This window comes from Bufo gargarizans, chromosome 3 (genome assembly GCF_014858855.1).
Source record: "Bufo gargarizans isolate SCDJY-AF-19 chromosome 3, ASM1485885v1, whole genome shotgun sequence".
Lineage (NCBI taxonomy): Eukaryota > Metazoa > Chordata > Amphibia > Anura > Bufonidae > Bufo > Bufo gargarizans.
This window is the reverse complement of record NC_058082.1, coordinates 512,680,757-512,700,832: the sequence shown is the minus strand read 5'-3', so window position 1 is coordinate 512,700,832 and position 20,076 is coordinate 512,680,757. Positions and strand designations below refer to the sequence as shown.

The following is a 20,076-nucleotide window of genomic DNA, read 5'->3' as shown; positions in this document are numbered from 1 at the left end:
AGTGCCACTATAGTGCTACCTACATTAAAGAGTGGCTGAAAGAAAAATGATCCAATAAAAGTGAACAGCAGCCTTAGGTATTGATGCTTAGGTACATTTATTGATGTTAGTTTTAGTTTTACATGCGACAATATGTATAACGTTTCGGCATACCAATGCCTTTGTCAGATACTATGCCGCAAGGTGAGGGAGCAGACAGGTAGAAGGACGCTATGGAAAATAGCATGTGTATAACATGCTCAGGCTAGGGATGGCGTCTGTAGGGTGGAACCCTACAGTCAGTCTCCATACAGAGTGCGCTGAATACAGATTCATGAAAGAAAAATGAAGCAGCTTTAATTAGGGAATTTGATATTTATTGCTCTCCCCATCACATAAGTTTCAAAGAGTGCTCCATTCTGTATTCTTGTGAAGCTTTGACACCATATAAACTGATTGCCGAGATCGTTGTTGAGTAGTGATGGACAAATGTCCTGAAACTGGATTCAGATTTGATTTAGGCCTCATGCACACAACCGTATGTATTTTGCGGTCTGCAAAAAACAAATCCGCTAAAAATACGGATGACGTCCGCGTGCATTCCGTATTTTGCGGAATGGAACAGCTGTCCCCTAATAGAACAGTCCTATCCTTGGCCATAATGCGGACAATAATAAGACATGTTCTATTTTTTTGTGGAACGGAAATACGGACATGGAATGCACATGGACTAACTTCTGTTATTTTTTTGCTGACCCATTGAAATGAATGGTTCCGTATATGGTCTGCAAAAAAAATGGAACAGACATGGAAAGAAAATACGTTCGTGTGCATGAGGCCTTAGCCAAAGCTACTGTAGTTGGTTTGATTTAATTTGCCCTGACAAGTTTCGTTTAACATTCTGGAGTCTCCTACGACAATATGCAACTCCTTTCAAGCTTTTTAACACCAAGACATCAAAAGCCGTGGCTGCTGGTGTTTACAAACAACCTCTATATAAATGCACTGCTCTGTCACATTATGTTTTTTTAAATAGTCCAAAAATGTTTACTTTTTGGCTGCAAATTCCTGCTGGCAGTTATACACAGGCACTTCCTGTGATGTGATCCTCCTTCTTCATCTTTCCTGTCTGCTGATGCCATTTTGAAAAATTTGCCTTAATGGAATCGCCAAAAATTTAGGTTTGGTTTCAACCTGAATGTTTAAAAAAATTTGTATCAAATTCGATTCGAACAGAATAAATTCGCTCATGTCTATTGTCCAGTCTTGAAGGACCCAGATAAAATAGACCTTGGCTAAAAACAGCTTTGTCCACACAAAGCATTTTAGGTGCATTTTGTACAGTCAGAACCAGGAGCAAATGCTAAAGGAAACATAGGAATTCTAGCACCAACAATAAAATATATATATATTATAACATAAATGTAAATACATTAAGTAGTAAACATTTGTATCTGGCCTTAGTGTAGACCCTGAACTAGACATGTTACAGATCAGTTCTCATTTTTGAAGGTTTAACTTATTGAAAAAAAAAAGTGAAGCAGAAATGTAAAAAAAAAAAAAAAGGAGCTGATGTCCCACTGATAGGAACCCCAGTGATTAGCTTTGATTTGCCAGGAACCTAGCAGCAAGTGTTCAGTTCCCCTGCAGTGGCACCACAGGTGAAATAAAGCATTACATGGTACCTGTTAAAATGAATAGGCTGCCCGTGTAATATATAGATTTGTGGGTCCTCCAGAGCCCTTTTTTTCTGGTTTTAGAAACCAGACAAATCCCCTGGTAACAAAGTGGTTAAAAACCAACCAAGTTAGATTATACATGACACTGCAATGTTTAGGCTCTTACTAGGAGCAGCATAATTATGATCTGGCAGATATTCTGCATTTACACTTTACATGGTGATTTCATGTACTGTATAATGAATAACAATTATCGACATGGAGGGATATGAAACAGATTTCTGAAGTTTTCTGTTTCCACTGGAGGTAAGATGAAACTGGCCGCCAACTTGAAAATATAATGAAAACGGAATTTGCATGCATCAGTGTCAAACATTTGCCAACTTTCCCAGGGGAAATGATTAGAACTGGCAGCCCGATGATCCCATTTCATCTTTGATCTGCAGTATTCCCAGGCAACAGTGTGAAAATGAATAATTAAATTCTGAATCCTAGCTGGTTCCTGATAAGAAAATAAATGATGAGGTGAACATCAGAACTCTTTACGAAATAGGGGATTTGGAAGATTTTCTGGTATTTAGAAGCATTTGTGTGTTTTCCTGACAGATCCCTCAGCTACGGAGCAATTGGAGTCATTGTTGGCCACGAGTTCACACATGGCTTTGACAGTAATGGTGAATATATTTCCTTATTTCCTGTCTATGTACATAACAAATCTTTATATTGTATAATTTTTTTTGTATCTGGTACTCAGTGTCAGCAATGTTCCATCTTAATACATACTGTAATACTGTATATGAGATTATCCTTTTAGAAATCATGTATTTGTGTTATATAGGCCGGAAATACGACAAAGATGGAAATTTACATCCCTGGTGGACCACAGATTCAGAGGAAAAATTCAAAGAAAGAACAAAATGTATTGTGGACCAATATAATGACTATTACTGGAAGCTTGCTGGAATGAATGTGAGTGTCACAGCAAAATGAATCAATAGTTAGAAAGATGCAGTATTTAATTTTGAGGCAATATAAGGGCCTGTTCACACAGCGGAACTTCGGCAGCGGCTGTGTGGTGTCTGCCTACCATCATTTTCAATGGGTGGCAGCAATGCCTTTTGCGGGTCATGACTGTGCCAAGAAGGGACATATCCGTCCAACAGCCTGCTGGATATCTTCTCTTGGTTTAGCTCCATCCAATGGGCTATGTGACAAACAGGTCTGTGGCATCTAAAGTGAACAACGACAGAAGAAGCTGTGTTGGTTTCTGCTGTGTTATACGCATTGACACTATGAAAATCCGCCATGTGAAGGTACCCTTAAGGTGACCAGTAACATCCAGGTTAAAATGGATCTGGAATTAAAACGTGATGCCCAATTTAAGGGCAGCATAACTGATAGGTCCAATGAGTTATTATAGCAAACAGTGGCTGTAGGATAATTGATCTGAAGAAAGCATAGATATGAATCCAGCATATTTATGAGCCCAGCTTCTCTGACTTGTCCTTGCTTTCTCCCCCTCACTCTTTACCAAGGAATGATGGCCACTGATATATATCATGCAGATACTATATGATATCATCTGCCACCAAAGAGGGATCGTTTTTGGACATTTTTTTTTGTGTATGTTTTCAAACAGGCTGTTTGTTACCACTGGCCACCATTGATTTACCCATAGCAATATATGATGCTGTCACTTTGACATTACTAACTTAATGCTGAAGAGCTTAAAATGGGCTGGATGCAGTCCTTGGACAATAAGAAGTGTCACACATGGCTTTTCAGTGAAGTTGGGGCACTTTTGATTTAGGTTGGATTTTTTTCCGAAGAAAATCGAAACTGATCATTGTTTGCCCGAATTAGACCTGGAAATTATTTTGGAAAATATGTCTATAATGGTAACATTTTGGGTTATTTGAATGAAATTCATATCAAGGATATCAATGAAAGAAAGTTAGCTATTATTCAATTATGCATTGGTCTACATTACAAAATGTATTATTTATTTAACCTTATTAAATATGATCATGCACTATTACTATTTTAGGTAAAAGGAACGAAGACGTTGGCAGAAAACATTGCAGACAATGGGGGAATGAGAGAAGCCTTTCGTGTAAGACATTGTACAATATAAAGATGATAGAAATAAAAATCAATCTCTTCATATATATTTTGTGACTTACTAGAATCCAATATGCAACTTTTCTGGTAATTTGCTGTGCTTTCTGGTGTAAAGGTGAGAAAGAGCTGCTAAGAGGGGGGCAGAAAGCTTTCAGTATTACTAGAGTTATGTGCTTTTATACAAGAAGTACACAGAGAAGATAGTATATAATTTGCAGGTTAATCCAATAGAAACAAAGCACTGGGTGATGTCATATAATCACACCCCCTTTTGGCAGTACTTCCTGTCTAGTCCAGTAGTATGCAGTCATTTTTGTAGTGGTGGAGACATATAGTGGGTCATTTACCAAGACTTTACACTGGATTTTTGGCGTAAAAAAAAAATCACAAAATTTGGAGCAAATGACTAGTGTTGAGAGAATCGAAGTTAATGAAGTGGACTTCGATCTGAATTTCAGGAAAAATTTGATTTGCCACTCATCTCTACAAACTTTTGCTACTTTTTGTTTTATATTGCTGTAACATAGTAACATAGTATATAAGGCCGAAAAAAAACATTTGTCCATCCAGTTCGGCCTGTTATCCTGCAAGGCAAAAAAAAAACTTCCCGACTCCAATCAGGCAATCAGAATAACTCCCTGGATCAACGACCCCTCTCTAGTAGCTATAGCCTGTATTATTACGCTCCAGAAATACATCCAGGCCCCTCTTGAATTATTTTATTGTACTCACCATCACCGCCTCCTCAGGCAGAGAGTTCCATAGTCTCACTGCTCTTACCGTAAGGAATCATTTTCTATGTTTGTGTACAAACCTTCTTTCCTCCAGATGCAGAGGATGACCCCTAGTCACAGACCTGGGGATAAATAGATGATGGGATAGATCTCTGTACTGACCCCTGATATATTTTTAATTAGATCGCCCCTCAGTCGTCTTTTTTCTAAAGTGAATAACCCTAATTTTGATAATCTTTCAGGGTACTGTAGTTGCCCCATTCCAGTTATTACTTTAGTTGCCCTCCTCTGGACCTTCTCCAGCTCTGCTATGTCTGTCTTGTTCACTGGTGCCCAGAACTGTACACAGTACTCCATGTGTGGTCTGACTAATGATTTGTAAAGTGGTAGGACTATGTTCTCATCACGGGCATCTATGCCCCTTTTGATGCAACCCATTATCTTATTGGCCTTGGCAGCAGCTGCCTGACACTGGCTTTTACTGCTTAGTTTGCTGTTTATTAAAATTCCTAGGTCCTTTTCCATGTCAGTGTGTCACGACCGCTATCCCAGCAGCAGTCGTGTCGCACCAGACGGAGGGGAAGGGGGACCCTTATCTACGGATGGGAAATAGAATGGTCACCCCTGACTAACCCTAAGCTGGCACCTGTCTGCCCTGATACCCTAGACGGGATGTGAACCCGTGCGACGAGCAGGATGCCTAAACCCTTAGTCACCCTAACAAGACTAGCCTGGGGAAAGGCAGATGGGAGCACTAGTCACCATCACTCACGTCTAGGAGAACAACAGGGGAAGACAGCAACAAACAAACAAACAATCTATAACATAGACTTATCCAGTCACGAGCAGAGAAGGTGATCCCAACAACGACAGTCCACGCCAGACCAGAGCTCCACGGCAATACCGTCAAACGATCTCCTCCAAAGGTCAGAATAGCACTGGAAGTAAGGACTATATCTGGCAATGACTGCAAGTGAAACTGAAACTAATATAGTAGCTGGGAGTGGCAGACAGGACTCACCTGAGAAGGATGCCTACAAACTCTCAGTCAGGACAAAAAGGTTCACAAGGCAAAACCCGGATGACATACCCTGAACCACGGAGCAAACTCACAAGCTATCGCGAGTAGCAAGTCGCTGCGACCTTCTCCTCCCAGACCTGTCTGGATCAGTCACAGTCGTGACAGTACCCCCCTTTCTACGAGGGGCCACCGGATCCTCAAGACCAGGCCTCTCCGGATGGGACCTATGAAAAGCCCGAATAAGTCTGTCCGCCTTTATCTCTGATGCTGGCACCCACATTCTCTCTTCGGGACCATAACCTCTCCAGTGCACCAGGTACTGAAGAGAGCGGCGAACATATCGTGAATCAACAATCTTTTCTACCTGAAACTCAAGACTGCCATCAACAACCACCGGTGGAGGCGGTAGTGGCAATGGTTCAGGAGGTTCTACATATCTCTTAAGCAGAGATCTGTGGAAGACATTATGGATCCTTAGAGTCTGAGGTAGCTCCAGGCGAAAAGCCACCGGGTTAATGACCTTAATTACCCTATAAGGACCAATAAATCTCGGACCTAATTTCCACGAGGGAACCTTCAACTTGATATTTCTGGTAGACAACCACACCAAGTCATTCACCCCAAGGTCCGGACCTTCAGAGCGCTTCTTATCAGCCGCACGTTTGTATCTACCACCAATTCTCTTCAAACTTTCTTGCACACTCTGCCACACTGATGAAAGGGAAGACGCAAATCGTTCCTCCTCGGGAATCCCAGACGGCCCCCCCTCACTAAACGTACAAAACTGAGGATGGAAACCATACGCACCAAAAAATGGTGACTTATCTGTGGATTCTTGACGACGATTATTAATGGCAAACTTGGCTAACGGTAAATAAGATGACCATTCCTCCTGATTTTCGGAAACAAAGCATCTCAAATATGTCTCTAGGTTTTGATTGGTACGTTCAGTCTGACCGTTGGACTGTGGATGGAAAGATGAAGAAAACGACAGATGAACCCCTAAACGAGAACAAAAAGCTTTCCAAAATTTAGAAACAAATTGGGTACCACGATCCGAAACAATATCGGAAGGGACCCCGTGAAGCTTCACGATGTGGTCAATAAAAACCTGAGCCAGTGTATTAGCATTAGGCAATGCGGTAAGAGCAATAAAGTGCACCATTTTACTGAATCTGTCAACAACTACAAGAATAACAGTCTTCCCAGCTGATACTGGTAGATCCGTAATGAAATCCATTGATAGGTGCGTCCAAGGCCTGTTGGGGATGGCCAGAGGTAAAAGACGCCCTGCTGGACGAGTATGATCTACCTTAGAACGAGCACAGGTAGCACATGCAGACACAAAATTAAACACCTCCTGGCGCCACTTAGGCCACCAGAACCGACGAGACACTAATTCAGAGGTTGCCTTACTACCTGGGTGTCCTGCCAGTGTGGAGTTATGGTGTTCTTTTAGTATCTCCAGGCGTAAATTTTCTGGCACAAACAGTTTACCCGAGGGGCAGGAGGCCGGGGCGTCCCCCTGAGCTTCCAACACCCTCCCCTCTAAACCTGAGTGTAATGCAGAGACCACCACCCCCTTTTGCAAAATAGGCTCTGGTACCTCAACATCACCCCCTCCAGGAAAACTTCGAGACAATGCATCCGCCTTAGTATTTTTTGCCCCCGGGCGATAGGTTATTACAAAATTAAACCTAGTAAAAAATAACGACCACCGAGCCTGTCTAGGGTTGAGACGTTTAGCAGACTCCAGATATAATAAGTTTTTGTGATCAGTAATCACTGTGACGGGATGAACCGCCCCCTCCAAAAAATTACGCCACTCCTCAAAGGCCAACTTAATAGCCAAAAGTTCCCTGTTGCCAATATCATAGTTCCTTTCTGCAGTAGACAATTTCTTCGAAAAGAAAGCACACGGACGCCATTCACCAGGGGACGGGCCCTGAGAAAGTACCGCTCCCACCCCCACCTCTGATGCATCAACCTCTACAATAAAAGGAAGCGAGACATCTGGCTGTACGAGAATAGGGGCCGAGGTGAATCTCTCCTTCAGAGATGTAAAGGCAGTTTTGGCTGCATGTGACCATTTGGAAAAATCGGATCCCTTTCGGGTCATGTCAGTCAGTGGTTTGACCACCAAGGAATAGTTCTTTATAAACTTTCTATAAAAATTGGCAAACCCCAGGAAACGTTGCAATGCCTTCAGGTTCTCAGGCAGATCCCAGTCCATAATCGCCCGGACTTTCTCTGGATCCATGCGGAAACCTGAATCTGACAACACATACCCCAGAAATTGCAGTTCTTTTACGGCGAACACACATTTCTCTAATTTAGCAAACAATTTGTTGGCCCTTAATATCTGCAGCACTTGTCTCACATGGATCTTATGTGTCTCCAAATCCAGAGAATAGACCAGGATGTCATCAAGATATATCACAACAAATCTCCCGATAAGGTGACTAAAAATATTGTTGACAAAATGTTGGAACACCGCAGGCGCATTAGTAAGACCAAATGGCATGACCAGATTTTCATAATGCCCTTCTGGAGTATTAAAAGCCGTCTTCCACTCATCCCCCTCTTTGATGCGAACCAGGTTATAGGCTCCTCTGAGATCCATCTTGGAGAACCATTTAGCACCAGCAACCTGATTAAAGAGGTCGGGAATGAGAGGAAGAGGATAGGGATCTCGGATAGTTATCCGGTTTAATTCCCGGAAATCCAGGCAAGGACGCAGGCCCCATCTTTCTTTTTAACAAAAAAGAAACCTGCAGCCACGGGTGAAGAAGAGGGTCTGATGTGTCCCTTAGCCAAACTCTCTGAAATATAATCTTTCATAGCCTTCCTCTCCGGGCCGGAAAGATTGTATAACCGGGTTTTAGGTAGTTTTGCCCCAGGTACAAGATTAATCGGGCAATCATATGGACGATGAGGTGGTAACCCCTGACAACCCTTCTCAGAAAACACATCCATAAAATCTGACAGAAAGGCAGGTAGAGATGTTACAGAGAGTGTGGAGAACCTACTACTCAAGCAGTTGTCCTTACAATGTTCACTCCACTCCACAATCTCCCCGGCCTGCCAATCCACCACTGGATTGTGGGTCACCAGCCAGGGAAGCCCCAATACCATAGGAGCCGGGAGACCGTCCAGGACATAACAAGAGATAATTTCTTTATGGAGGTCCCCTACCTGCAGATGGATATTATGGATGATCTGAGTTAACTCTCTCTGAGTAAGAGGGGAGGAGTCAATGGCAAAAACAGGAATAGTTCTGCGTACCGGTTCCGGAGTAAAACCCAGAGCCTGAGCAAACCGTGAATCCACCAAGTTGACCCCTGCCCCACTGTCCAAAAAGACGGAACAGATCTCAGTCTTATTGCCCGCCTCAACGGTAGCGGACAACAAAAACTGAGACATGCGTATGGAGGAAACAAATACGCCCAGACTGTTATCCTCCGCACAATCTGGGGACTCTAGTTTTTCCGGCGGCTCCTTTGTTTGTGGTCTCTTGGGTTCTGAGGTACATACCTTTACAAAATGACCCCTCCCCCCACAACGAAAACAAACCTCTGACCTACGGCGGACCTTAGGAGGATTCACCCGTCTAGTGGCGCCCCTTATTTGCATTGGTTTGACTGGATCATAACAAACTGATCCCTGCCCTATAGAGGCCTCTGTAGAATTTAATAGTCTCTCCCTGAGTCGTCTGTCGATTCTTATGGACAGAGACATAGCAGCCTCAAGAGACCCAGGGACCTCGTATACCGCCAGCGCGTCTTTTAATTTTTCAGACAACCCCTGGCAGAACTGACTCCTAAGGGCCGAGTCGTTCCATAATGTATCAGTAGCCCACCTACGGAATTCGGAACAATATAGTTCAGCAGACCGGTTCTCTTGCCGAAGTCTACGTAGCTTAGACTCAGCCAGTGAGACCCTGTCCGGGTCATCATATACGAGACCCAGGGCTTCAAAAAACTCCTCCACTGATCGTAAGGCCGGAGAGTCTGATGGTAGGGAGAAAGCCCAAGCCTGCGGATCTCCTTGCAAGAGCGAAATTACAATGCCCACCCGTTGTTCCTCACCGCCGGAGGACCTAGGGCGTAACCTGAAGAACAATTTACAAGCTTCTCTGAAGGTTACAAATAGGTTCTCAGGAGGAAGAGACCAATCAGGTAAAGCCACTTTTGGCTCAGGAGTACCCTGGTTTCCCGTAGCAACGGTGGAACCCAAGGATTGCTGCTGCTGCTGCAGCACAGTTGCTTTTAATCCTGCCACTTCAAGGGATAACCCCTGGAATTGTTTCGCCAAAACCGTAACCGGATCCATAGTGGAACAGAAAAATACAAAGCAAAACAGCAAGCAAAAAAAAAAAAAAAAAAAAGAAATGTCACTTTTTTCTTTTTCTTTTAAAAGGCCAGATATACTGTCACGACCGCTATCCCAGCAGCAGTCGTGTCGCACCAGACGGAGGGGAAGGGGGACCCTTATCTACGGATGGGAAATAGAATGGTCACCCCTGACTAACCCTAAGCTGGCACCTGTCTGCCCTGATACCCTAGACGGGATGTGAACCCGTGCGACGAGCAGGATGCCTAAACCCTTAGTCACCCTAACAAGACTAGCCTGGGGAAAGGCAGATGGGAGCACTAGTCACCATCACTCACGTCTAGGAGAACAACAGGGGAAGACAGCAACAAACAAACAAACAATCTATAACATAGACTTATCCAGTCACGAGCAGAGAAGGTGATCCCAACAACGACAGTCCACGCCAGACCAGAGCTCCACGGCAATACCGTCAAACGATCTCCTCCAAAGGTCAGAATAGCACTGGAAGTAAGGACTATATCTGGCAATGACTGCAAGTGAAACTGAAACTAATATAGTAGCTGGGAGTGGCAGACAGGACTCACCTGAGAAGGATGCCTACAAACTCTCAGTCAGGACAAAAAGGTTCACAAGGCAAAACCCGGATGACATACCCTGAACCACGGAGCAAACTCACAAGCTATCGCGAGTAGCAAGTCGCTGCGACCTTCTCCTCCCAGACCTGTCTGGATCAGTCACAGTCGTGACACAGTGTTACCCAGTGTTTTACCATTTAGTATGTACGGGTGATTTGCATTATTCCTTCCCATGTGCATAACTTTACATTTGTCAGTGTTAAACCTCATCTGCCACTTTTCTGCCTGAGCCTCCAATCTATCCAGATCGCTCTGTAGTAGAATACTGTCCTCTTCAGTGCTAATTACTTTACACAGTTTAGTGTCATCTGCAAAAATTTATATTTTACTGTGCAAGCCTTCTACAAGATTATTAATAAATATATTGAAGAGAATAGGGCCCAATACTGACCCCTGAGGTACCCCACTAGTGACAGTGACCCAATCTGAGTGTGCACCATTAATAACCACCCTCTGTTTTCTATAACTGAGCCAGTTAATTACCCACATACAGACGTTTTCTCCCAGTCCGAGCATTCTCATTTTATATACTAACCTTTTATGTGGTACAGTGTCAAATGCTTTGGAGAAGTCCAGATATACGACATTCATTGATTCGCCGCTGTCAAGTCTAGAACTTACCTCCTCATAGAACCTAATTAAATTAGTTTGACATGACCGATTTCTCATGAAGCCCTGCTGATATGGCGTTATTTGCTTGTTTTCATTAAGATCCTCAAAGATAGGATCTTTTAGAAAACCTTCAAACAGTTTACCCACAACAGATGTTAAACTTACCGGCCTATAGTTTCCAAGGTCTGTTTTTACACCCTTTTTGAATATTGGCACCACATTTGCTATGCTCCAATCCTGTGGAACACTCCCTGTCAGTATAGAGTCCGTAAATATCAGAAATAAGGGTCTGGCTATGACAGTACTTAATTCTCTTAGGATACGGGGGTGTATGCCATTTGGCCCTGGCTGTAAATTCTTTTTACATAAGAGAATGCAGAGTTTAGCAAAAGGGAGAGGAACCACCACAGCCCAACACATTTAATATAATTTACGCCAGAAAACTGTGGTAAATTAGAACTGGAACTTATGTCAGCTCCTAGCTGGCGTAGGTTTCTGTTTCTGGCACAAAGTAGGAAGATGTGAACATTTTATTAAGAGGCCTACATCTCAATAAATTGGTTGCATCTTTTGCCAGAAGACTCTTTACTAAGATGTGATGTGAGCATGTGAAACAGCAATCTTTAGTAAATTAATCTGTAGTGTACATAGTATGTATAACATAAACTGGCCTGATACTGTAGGTCCATTTTTACTATTTATGAAAAATGTATCTGAGCTTTGCTTTAACAGATTATGTCAATAGGGGACTCGAGAAATGTTTGTTGAAAAGCGGGCTTTAAACAAAGTTTTTCAAGTGATAATAGTATTTGCAGTATTATGAATGCTAATATACTTAAACCATTGTAAATTCAACTAAATAATGAGCTCTTTCAAATGTGAAAAAAATAAAATAAAAATCTTTGTAATTCAAAATGCTCACATGGAATAGTATGTTCCAAAAGATGCAGCTTAAGCAGGGTACTGGCTCTCCTTAGAGACCAGCTATGTATGGAAGTGCTTGATGGTATGGAGACTTATTGTAAATGCTCCATGGGTAAATAATAATATTCAAAGAGGTTCTTCCCAAGGAAAGAGAGCCATCTTGTTATCACCACCTTGTAGAAGTGGCTCACTATGAGTCAAAATCCAACTTTTTAATAATTTTTGGAATATGACAAAGGAAAATGCCAAAGGACATCTGGCTTGGCATTTCCCTTGTCATATTCCAAGACTTGTTAAAAAGTTGGATTTGGTCTTTCAATCCTTGAGAGGTACCTCTTTACAAAAAGTTGAAAAGTAGGGTATTTTACATCAGACCTACCTCATTTGCTCCTCTATATCTTATACTTCAACATTTAAAGAATAAATGAAAATTACTTTTTAAGAAAGAAAAAATTGAAACTTTTATAGGCTATATCATGGAGTATTTGATAAAAATATGCAAATATGTGCGTTTTTTCCTTTCTGTTAGGCATACAGAAAATGGATCCAAGAGAAAAGAAATGGAAAAGAGGAACTACTTCTTCCAGGCGTAGATCTTAACCACAATCAACTGTTTTTCTTAAGCTATGCTCATGTAAGTCACAAGTTATTGATACCGTACATTACAGTAAAAGTCCATTGCAACTCCTGCACATTTTTGTCAATTCAGTGGTAGTTTTACATTTGGCTAAAGTTATCTTAGTTGATTCTACTGGATTTTAGGGATTTTATAATGGCTGTAACGCCTGGAGCCCATTTAGTTCTACTAAATTAAATAACAATCTCCATAGAACCCTGTGATGATCTAATTCAAATTTGGTAAAACAGCATGGTACCAAAAATTTTAGCTACTATAATAAACAAAAAACATGCCCATATTATAGCTGTCTGAAATGGGCCTTAGTCTAATGCTACAAGAGCTTGTTAGAGGTTCCACATTTTTGCAAACTAGTCTAGCAGTTCATCACAGTTTTTCAGATTCATCAGATCATATTAGATAATTAAAATAATATCAACATATTAAGAATGTGTATGATTATTTATATCGTCTACTTAGGTAAGGTGCAATACTTTCCGCCCTGAAGCTGCAAGAGAAGTAATAATTAATGGAGTACATAGCCCACCTCAGTTCCGGTAAGAGTTCCTGATCTGTGCACTATATTTGAATTTACTTCTACAGTAAGGGCTATGTCATAAACTTGGTGGAGAATACAGTAGATTGTTAACTTCATCCCTTCAAATACCAGTAATGACATTTATAGACTTGCTTTCAATTCTTAAACACATACCTATCAATCCCCAAAAAATCATAACCACTAATGAACACATCAGATTTGCCTCACATGTGCTCCCCCTTTATTCTCACTGCATGTAATTTAATATAAACATAACTGTAGAGAAACTGCCGGTACATTCCATTTTTCCACCCACCATCCACAATTATTACATTACTATAAATGTATTCATAAAAATGAAAAAAGATTATGATATGTATGCTTTGAATATGATTCTATAATGGTATGGATCTGCTGTCAGATTTGACTTGGGGCTACTCCTAAGGGCTTTATCCAAGTGGCTCCCCAGCTCATCACCCTTTAACCCCTGTACAGGTATCTGGACTCTGCAGCAGGGAAATCACCAGGCCACTACCTGTTGGAGTAGTCTCTGTTCAAGTGACTGCTGACCCACAGGGGTCAAGACACCAGTGTGGATCAGGCAAAACCATAGTCAACACCGGCAGAGTACAGATGTTGTAATCCTCATCTTGCTTCTAAATGAGTTAACAATGAAAAGAAACTTTTATTTGACTATGTCTAAGGCTTTTGTGACATGATATCACAATGAGACCTGATATCACACTCAAGTTTAGAACTGCTACAGCTGTATATGTAATAAAATAAACAGTATGTGGTTAGGTAGGACAGTTCAGGGTTACAACAAAGATCAGGCAAGGGTCAGGTCAGTCAGTTAAGGGTCAAAACCAGTAGCAAGACAGAAATTGGTACACAGAACATGTAAACAAGCTAACAGTCACCTAGCATGTCCACCTAGCATGTTAGAGTGTATTAGAGCAAAATTCCTCTATGAAAAAGCACCATAAGTAGCCCAGCGGATCCATCCATTGGCTTGGGATGATTAAGGTGTGCTCTCATAGGGAGTTTGCATATGCCCTACAGCCTAAGATAGGCATTACTGGCAAGAAGCAGGCCTCAGACTGCATGGAAGGACAGTGCTACTTTTGTGGCTAGGATTGCCGGCAGAGAGAAAGGAACACTGGTGAAACTAAACTGCTGACATCCTGCAGCTACAGTATGAAGTGGACATGCAAGGTGGTAGCCAAGGCCAACAGCAGGAGGGGAGCAGCAGTAGGCATAAACTGCCTCAATAACAGATTGATTCAAAAGTTGGGCTGTGTAGGAAGGCACAAGGGACCGTTGTTGATGGAAGGTATGTGTCACCGAGGTTCCTGGCCTCGGTGGAGTAAGAGCCACTTTTTATGTGTCAGCAACAGTTGCTGTTTGACACCTTGCTATTTAGTATAGCTGTAATAGCTGATCCGGGGTGGCTCTTACTGGGAGTAGTCGAAGTGCTGGGTGAGTGACTACTCCCCATGTTGCAGGCCGGGTCTTCACTGGCCTAAATTAAAAACCCATCCAGCAGTGTCAGCTGGTGGTAATTACCTCTCTCTCTGACAGAGGAGCTCTGGCAATCGCAGGATTGGGATTTGAACAGTTTGCTAGGCTGGAGGCCTGAGTTTGGGAGGTCTGCTCTGTCCTCAGCAATGTCGATCAGGTGTGAACTAACACCTAGGATAACAGGTGACTCTTTTGCTGTATGAACTGTCTAGGTGTGAACGAACACCAAAACTGCAAATGGACTGTCTTACTGTTTTGTTGCCATAAGTGTGAGTTACAAACTGGTCTTTGCCTCTATACTGCATCCGCTTGTCCTGTCTACCAGAAAGAATCCCTAGAATTGGTGGAGGATGCGTGCAAGAGCAGTGAGGCTGGTGTGAACGCCAAAATATTTTTTGGGTTTGCATTTTTGGGGACAGTTTTATGTCATACATCAAACTAGCGGTCCTCTTGGAGGCTATTCTGCAGCAGCAAGATACAAACCTGCAACAACAAGAGGCTAACAAGCAGCAGCAAGAGATCAACCAGTTGCTGCTACAACACATAATGGCTTTGCAGACAGCAGGAGCAACCCCGAGCTTCCACGATGCCTGGAAGGCAGTCCGTGCGGCGATTCCTAAGATGACACCCACAGATGACATCGAAACCTACCTGGCGATGTACGAGAAAGTGGCCACAAGGGAGAAGCTACCCCGAGACCAGTGGGCTGAGGTCGTTACTCTGTTTCTGGTATCCGATTTCCAGCGGGTGTATTTCAACTTGCTGCCGACTACCACAAAGTAAAAGGTGATATTTTGGCAAGACTGGGGGTGAATGTGTTGGTCCAGGCCAAGCGGGTACATCAGTGGGGGTTTAAGCTGGCTGAGTCCACGAGACCCCAGTATTATGACTTACTCCACCTTTTGCAAAAGTGGCTAAAGCCTGATGTGCTAAGTCCCAGATATGCTGAACAGAATATTGGCTGATATGTTCTGGAGGGCTTTGCCACTCCCTCTCCAGCAATGGATCGGCCAGGTCTCTCCAGGTAATGCCCTTGAGATGGTCGACCTGGTGGAACACTATAAGGCTACCTGGAATCTACAGGGGAATTATTTTGGGAGAGGAGCAGTCAAATGCCGTAAATCTCCACCCCAGACCCGGCTACTTGTGCCAACCAAACCCGCCCAGGATGTACACCCTGTGGACATGGCTCCGACAGTCTGCCGGCAGTGTCAGCAGTCGTTATATGCCAGGAAGCTGTGCGCAGCGGGTACCCCAGAAACTCTAAATCACTTGTGCAAGGTGGAAGTGGGAGACACTCCAGCGAAGGCTTTGCTGGACTCAGGGAGTCTGGTGTCCCTAGTAAGGACTCCCCTGGTACGGTCTGCTGAGTATACTGGCCGGAAAGTCCGGTTCATGTGCATTCATGGGGACTTAAAAGACTATCCGACCTCCCTGGTGTCTCTAACCACGGGGGCCGGCAGGTGGACTCACGAAGTGGCAGTTGCCACAAACTTACACTACGAACTTATAATCGTGAGAGACTTCCCAGGTTTCCCGCCACTGTGGCCTGCTACAAAAGTGACTGATACCCATGAGACCGGGGTAACCCCAGCAGAGTGGCCTTGCTCCGGGGGGAGGCCAGAACCCTGGGAACTCGAGGCCGAAAGGCCAGCGGTAGGGGTGACCGCCACTTTAATGGAAGAGGGGGAGACAACCCCACTGAGTGTAATGGTGGGAGACTTGGAGGATTTGCCCCCGGGGCCTGAGCTGGAAGACCTCAATGTCTCCGGGGATAATTTTGGGACTGCACAACACCGGGACCCAACCCTATCCCGAGCCTTGGAAAATGTATTAATAGTAGATGGTGAACCACAACAAGCTGGGGCAGAGTCGGTGTTCCCCCGTTTTGTGGTTCATCGGGATATGTTGTATTGGGTAAACCAGCTGCGGGGTGAACCCATAGAACAGTCTGTGGTGCCCCAGGCTTATCGCAAACTCGTGTTAGAGTTAGCCCACCAACATGTTCTCGGGAGTCATCTGGGAATACAGAAAACACCGGACCAGATACTACAACAGTTTTACTGGCCCAGTGTGTTTAGGGAGGTGGACGAATTCTGTAAGTCTTACCCGACCTGCCAACCAACTAGCCTCCAGCACCTTTTCTGCAGTCCCTTGGTACCTCATCCCTGATCATTGGTGTACCGTTTGAGTGAATCGCTATGGACCTCGTAGGCCCAGTACTGAAGTCCACTTGAGGACACTAAAGCATCTTGGTCGCCCTAGACTAAGCCACTCAGTACACGGAGGCGGGGCCACTGGGTCATACATCGGCTAAACTTATAGCGAAGGAGCTAATGGAGATGTTCTTCAGAGTGGGCTATGTCCAAGGTCATAAGGGAACTCTGTAAGTTTCTGCATATCAAACAGTTACGGACATCCGTGTACCATCCGCAAATGGACGGTCTGGTTGAAAGGTTTAACAAAACACTAAAAACCATGTTAAAAAGGATGGTGTCTAAAGATGGAAAGGACTGGGACCTACTTCTGCCCTATCTCATGTTCGCTGTGCGAGATGTAACCCAGGCCTCTACTGGGTTCTCACCCTTCGAATTGCTATATGGCAGACATCCTTGTGATTTGTTGGACGTAGCCAAAGAGACATTGGAACAACCACCCACTCCGCATGAAAGTGTCCTTGAGTCTGCTACCAAGAAGCAACAGCGGATAGAGACCTTTTTGCCTCTTGTCAGGGAGCATATGGGGGCCACTCAGCGAGCTCAGAGTCGGATCTATATTCGGCAGGCTCGGGTCCAGATCTTTAACACGGATGATCGGGTTCCGGTGCCGACCGTGGACAGTAAGTTCCTAGCCAGATGACAGGGGCCTTATCAGGTACTTGAAAACATTGGAGAGGTAAATTACAAGGTACACCAGCGAGGGAGGCAAAAGCTGGAGCAGGTGTACCATTTGAATCTACTCAAACCATGGAAAGATAGGGAAACCTGTACTGAAGACAGCCCACGGCCAAGTTTTCTAGGGGAAGCGGTTTCGGCCCCTCTGTCTGAAGCAAGGGAAGTGGCTGCCACAGTAAGAATTGCTGACAGCCTCTCCTCTAAGCAGGCTCAGGAGGCTAGGGAGTTTATTAGCTGGACGCACTTCCACAATTCGGCATGACATTGTCACTGAGCCTCAGGCGAAAGTCCGGCTAAAACCATACCGGGTACCAGAGGCTCGGCGACAAGCCATCTCAGAGGAAGTGCAGATGATGCTGAGGCTACACATCATTGAGGAGTCTAAAAGTGAGTGGGCTAGTCCAATAGTGCTAATACCCAAGCTGGACGGAACACTCCGGTTTTGTAACGATTTCCGAAAACTAAACGAGATCTCTAAGTTTGATGCATATCCCATGCCTCGGTGGATGAGCTTATTGAGAGGTTAGATGAAGCCCAGTATTTTTCGGTTTTGGACATCACCAAAGGGTACTGGCAGGTACCCTTGACGGAGGCTGCCAAAGAGAAAACTGCCTTCATCACACAGGGGCTGTACCAAAATAAGGTGTTACCCTTTGGTCTGCATGGTGCCTGTTAGCGGTTTTTCTCAGGCAGGTTTATGATGGTTATATGATGAGGCATCAGACCTCCAACCCGTGAATATTTCCCTGTGCAATGAATATCCCATTTGCTTCTGATCAGGAGATACGACAGCCCAGACTCAACTTAGGTTGTCAAATATCTGAAATCTTTATTTCTCAGCACATATTTATAGGGCTTATTGGGGGTGGGCACAATCCAATTGGAACAATCCTGGTAGTTCTTAGCAGGCCTTGGGAAACATGTTTGTCAAGATACAGTTGAAAGTTTGCTAAACAATACTGGTATCTGCTATATACAATACATGAAAAGTTTTTTTTTTACATTGAACAGGTTTTCTCTACATGCTAATAAGTTGATAAGTTGCTGTCATTGTATGTGAGGTGAGATGTTAAATAGCCTTTTGTTCAGGCAGGCTGCTATTGTGTCCAGGACTGGCAGAGGGTGTGAGATATGTTAATGCAAGGTACTGCATTCCACAAGGGATGCGGTTTGTATAATATCTATGTTTAATCTGTGATGTATCAAAAGTAAGATTATGAAAAATCCCTTTCAGCGCCCCTGCCACTTTTCAACGGCTCATGGACATGTGCTGCGTCCACATCGTCGGTACGCTTTGGCTTACCTGGACGATATTGTCATCCACAGTACCGACTGGGAAAGTCATCTACCCAAAGTGCAGGCTGTAGTGGACTCCCTTAGGAAGGCTGGACTGACTGCCAACCCAAAGAAATGTGTGATAGGGTTAGAAGAGATTAAGTACCTGGGGTACGTCATTGGACATGGAGTTATCAAACCCCAAGTGAATAAAATAGAGGCGATTCAGAATTTGCCCCTACCTGTCACCATGAGGCAAGTAAAGTCGTTCCTTCGTGGGCTATTACATGAAGTTCGTTCCCCATTTTGCCACTTTAACGGCTCCGTTGACAGGGCTCTTGAAGGGACGGAAGTCCGTGATGGTCCGATGGAATGACCAGGCGGAAGAGGCTTTTTCCGCGTTGAAGTCGGTCCTGTGTGGGAACACCAAAACTGCAAATGGATTGTCATACTGTTTTGTAGACATAAGTGTGAATAAAACACTGAAGTTTTTGAGTTGCAAACTAGTCTCTGCCTCTATACTGCGTCCGCTTGTCCTGTCTACCAGAGAGAATCCCCACAGCTGTTATAAATACAGAAATGCTTATACTTTTTGTTTGTTAGTCTCCAGCATTGTTCAAGTCAGTCTCCAGACTAAGCTTTGGCAAGAGAAAAGACCCCACACAAGGTTTCCTGAAAAAGGGTACATTGAGGGCAACTGCCTTTCTAAATCAAAACCTTCAAATTTAGTAAATGTAGGCATGCAGTTACATCCTCTTATTATACATTTTTTAGCGATGTGTAGTAAAAAAAAATTACTCTAAGGTATCCCAAAATACATGTTGTGAGCCTAGCCCAACTCCTCTCCTTTCTGTCCAAGAGATAGCAACTCTGAACAAGGGGTCCTTCTATTAAGGCTCGATTTACATGTCCGCAAATGGGTCCGCATCCGTTCCGCAATTTTGCGGAACGGGTGCGGACCCATTCATTTTCTATGGGGACGGAATGGATGCATACAGCACACAGTGTGCTCTCCACATCCGCATTTGCAGAGCGCTGCCCCGATCTTCGGATCCGCAGCTCCGCAAAAGATAGAACATGTCCTATTCTTGTCTGCAGATTGCGGACAAGAATAGGCATTTCTATAGGGGTGCCGGGCGGGTGTGTTGCGGATCCGCAATTTGCGGGTCTGCAACACACCACAGACATGTGA

General features: G+C 43.9%; 1 protein-coding gene across 1 annotated transcript in view; it reads left to right on the top strand.

Moving 5' to 3' along the window:
* PHEX (phosphate regulating endopeptidase homolog X-linked) overlaps positions 1-20,076 on the top strand; it is a 284,982-nt gene that overhangs the window by 254,655 nt on the left and 10,251 nt on the right. The window contains exons 17-21 of the mRNA XM_044283956.1: positions 2,265-2,332; positions 2,497-2,627; positions 3,706-3,771; positions 12,570-12,674; positions 13,137-13,213. Coding sequence (XP_044139891.1) covers positions 2,265-2,332; positions 2,497-2,627; positions 3,706-3,771; positions 12,570-12,674; positions 13,137-13,213 — 447 coding nt within the window. The remainder of the gene's footprint in view (positions 1-2,264; positions 2,333-2,496; positions 2,628-3,705; positions 3,772-12,569; positions 12,675-13,136; positions 13,214-20,076) is intronic.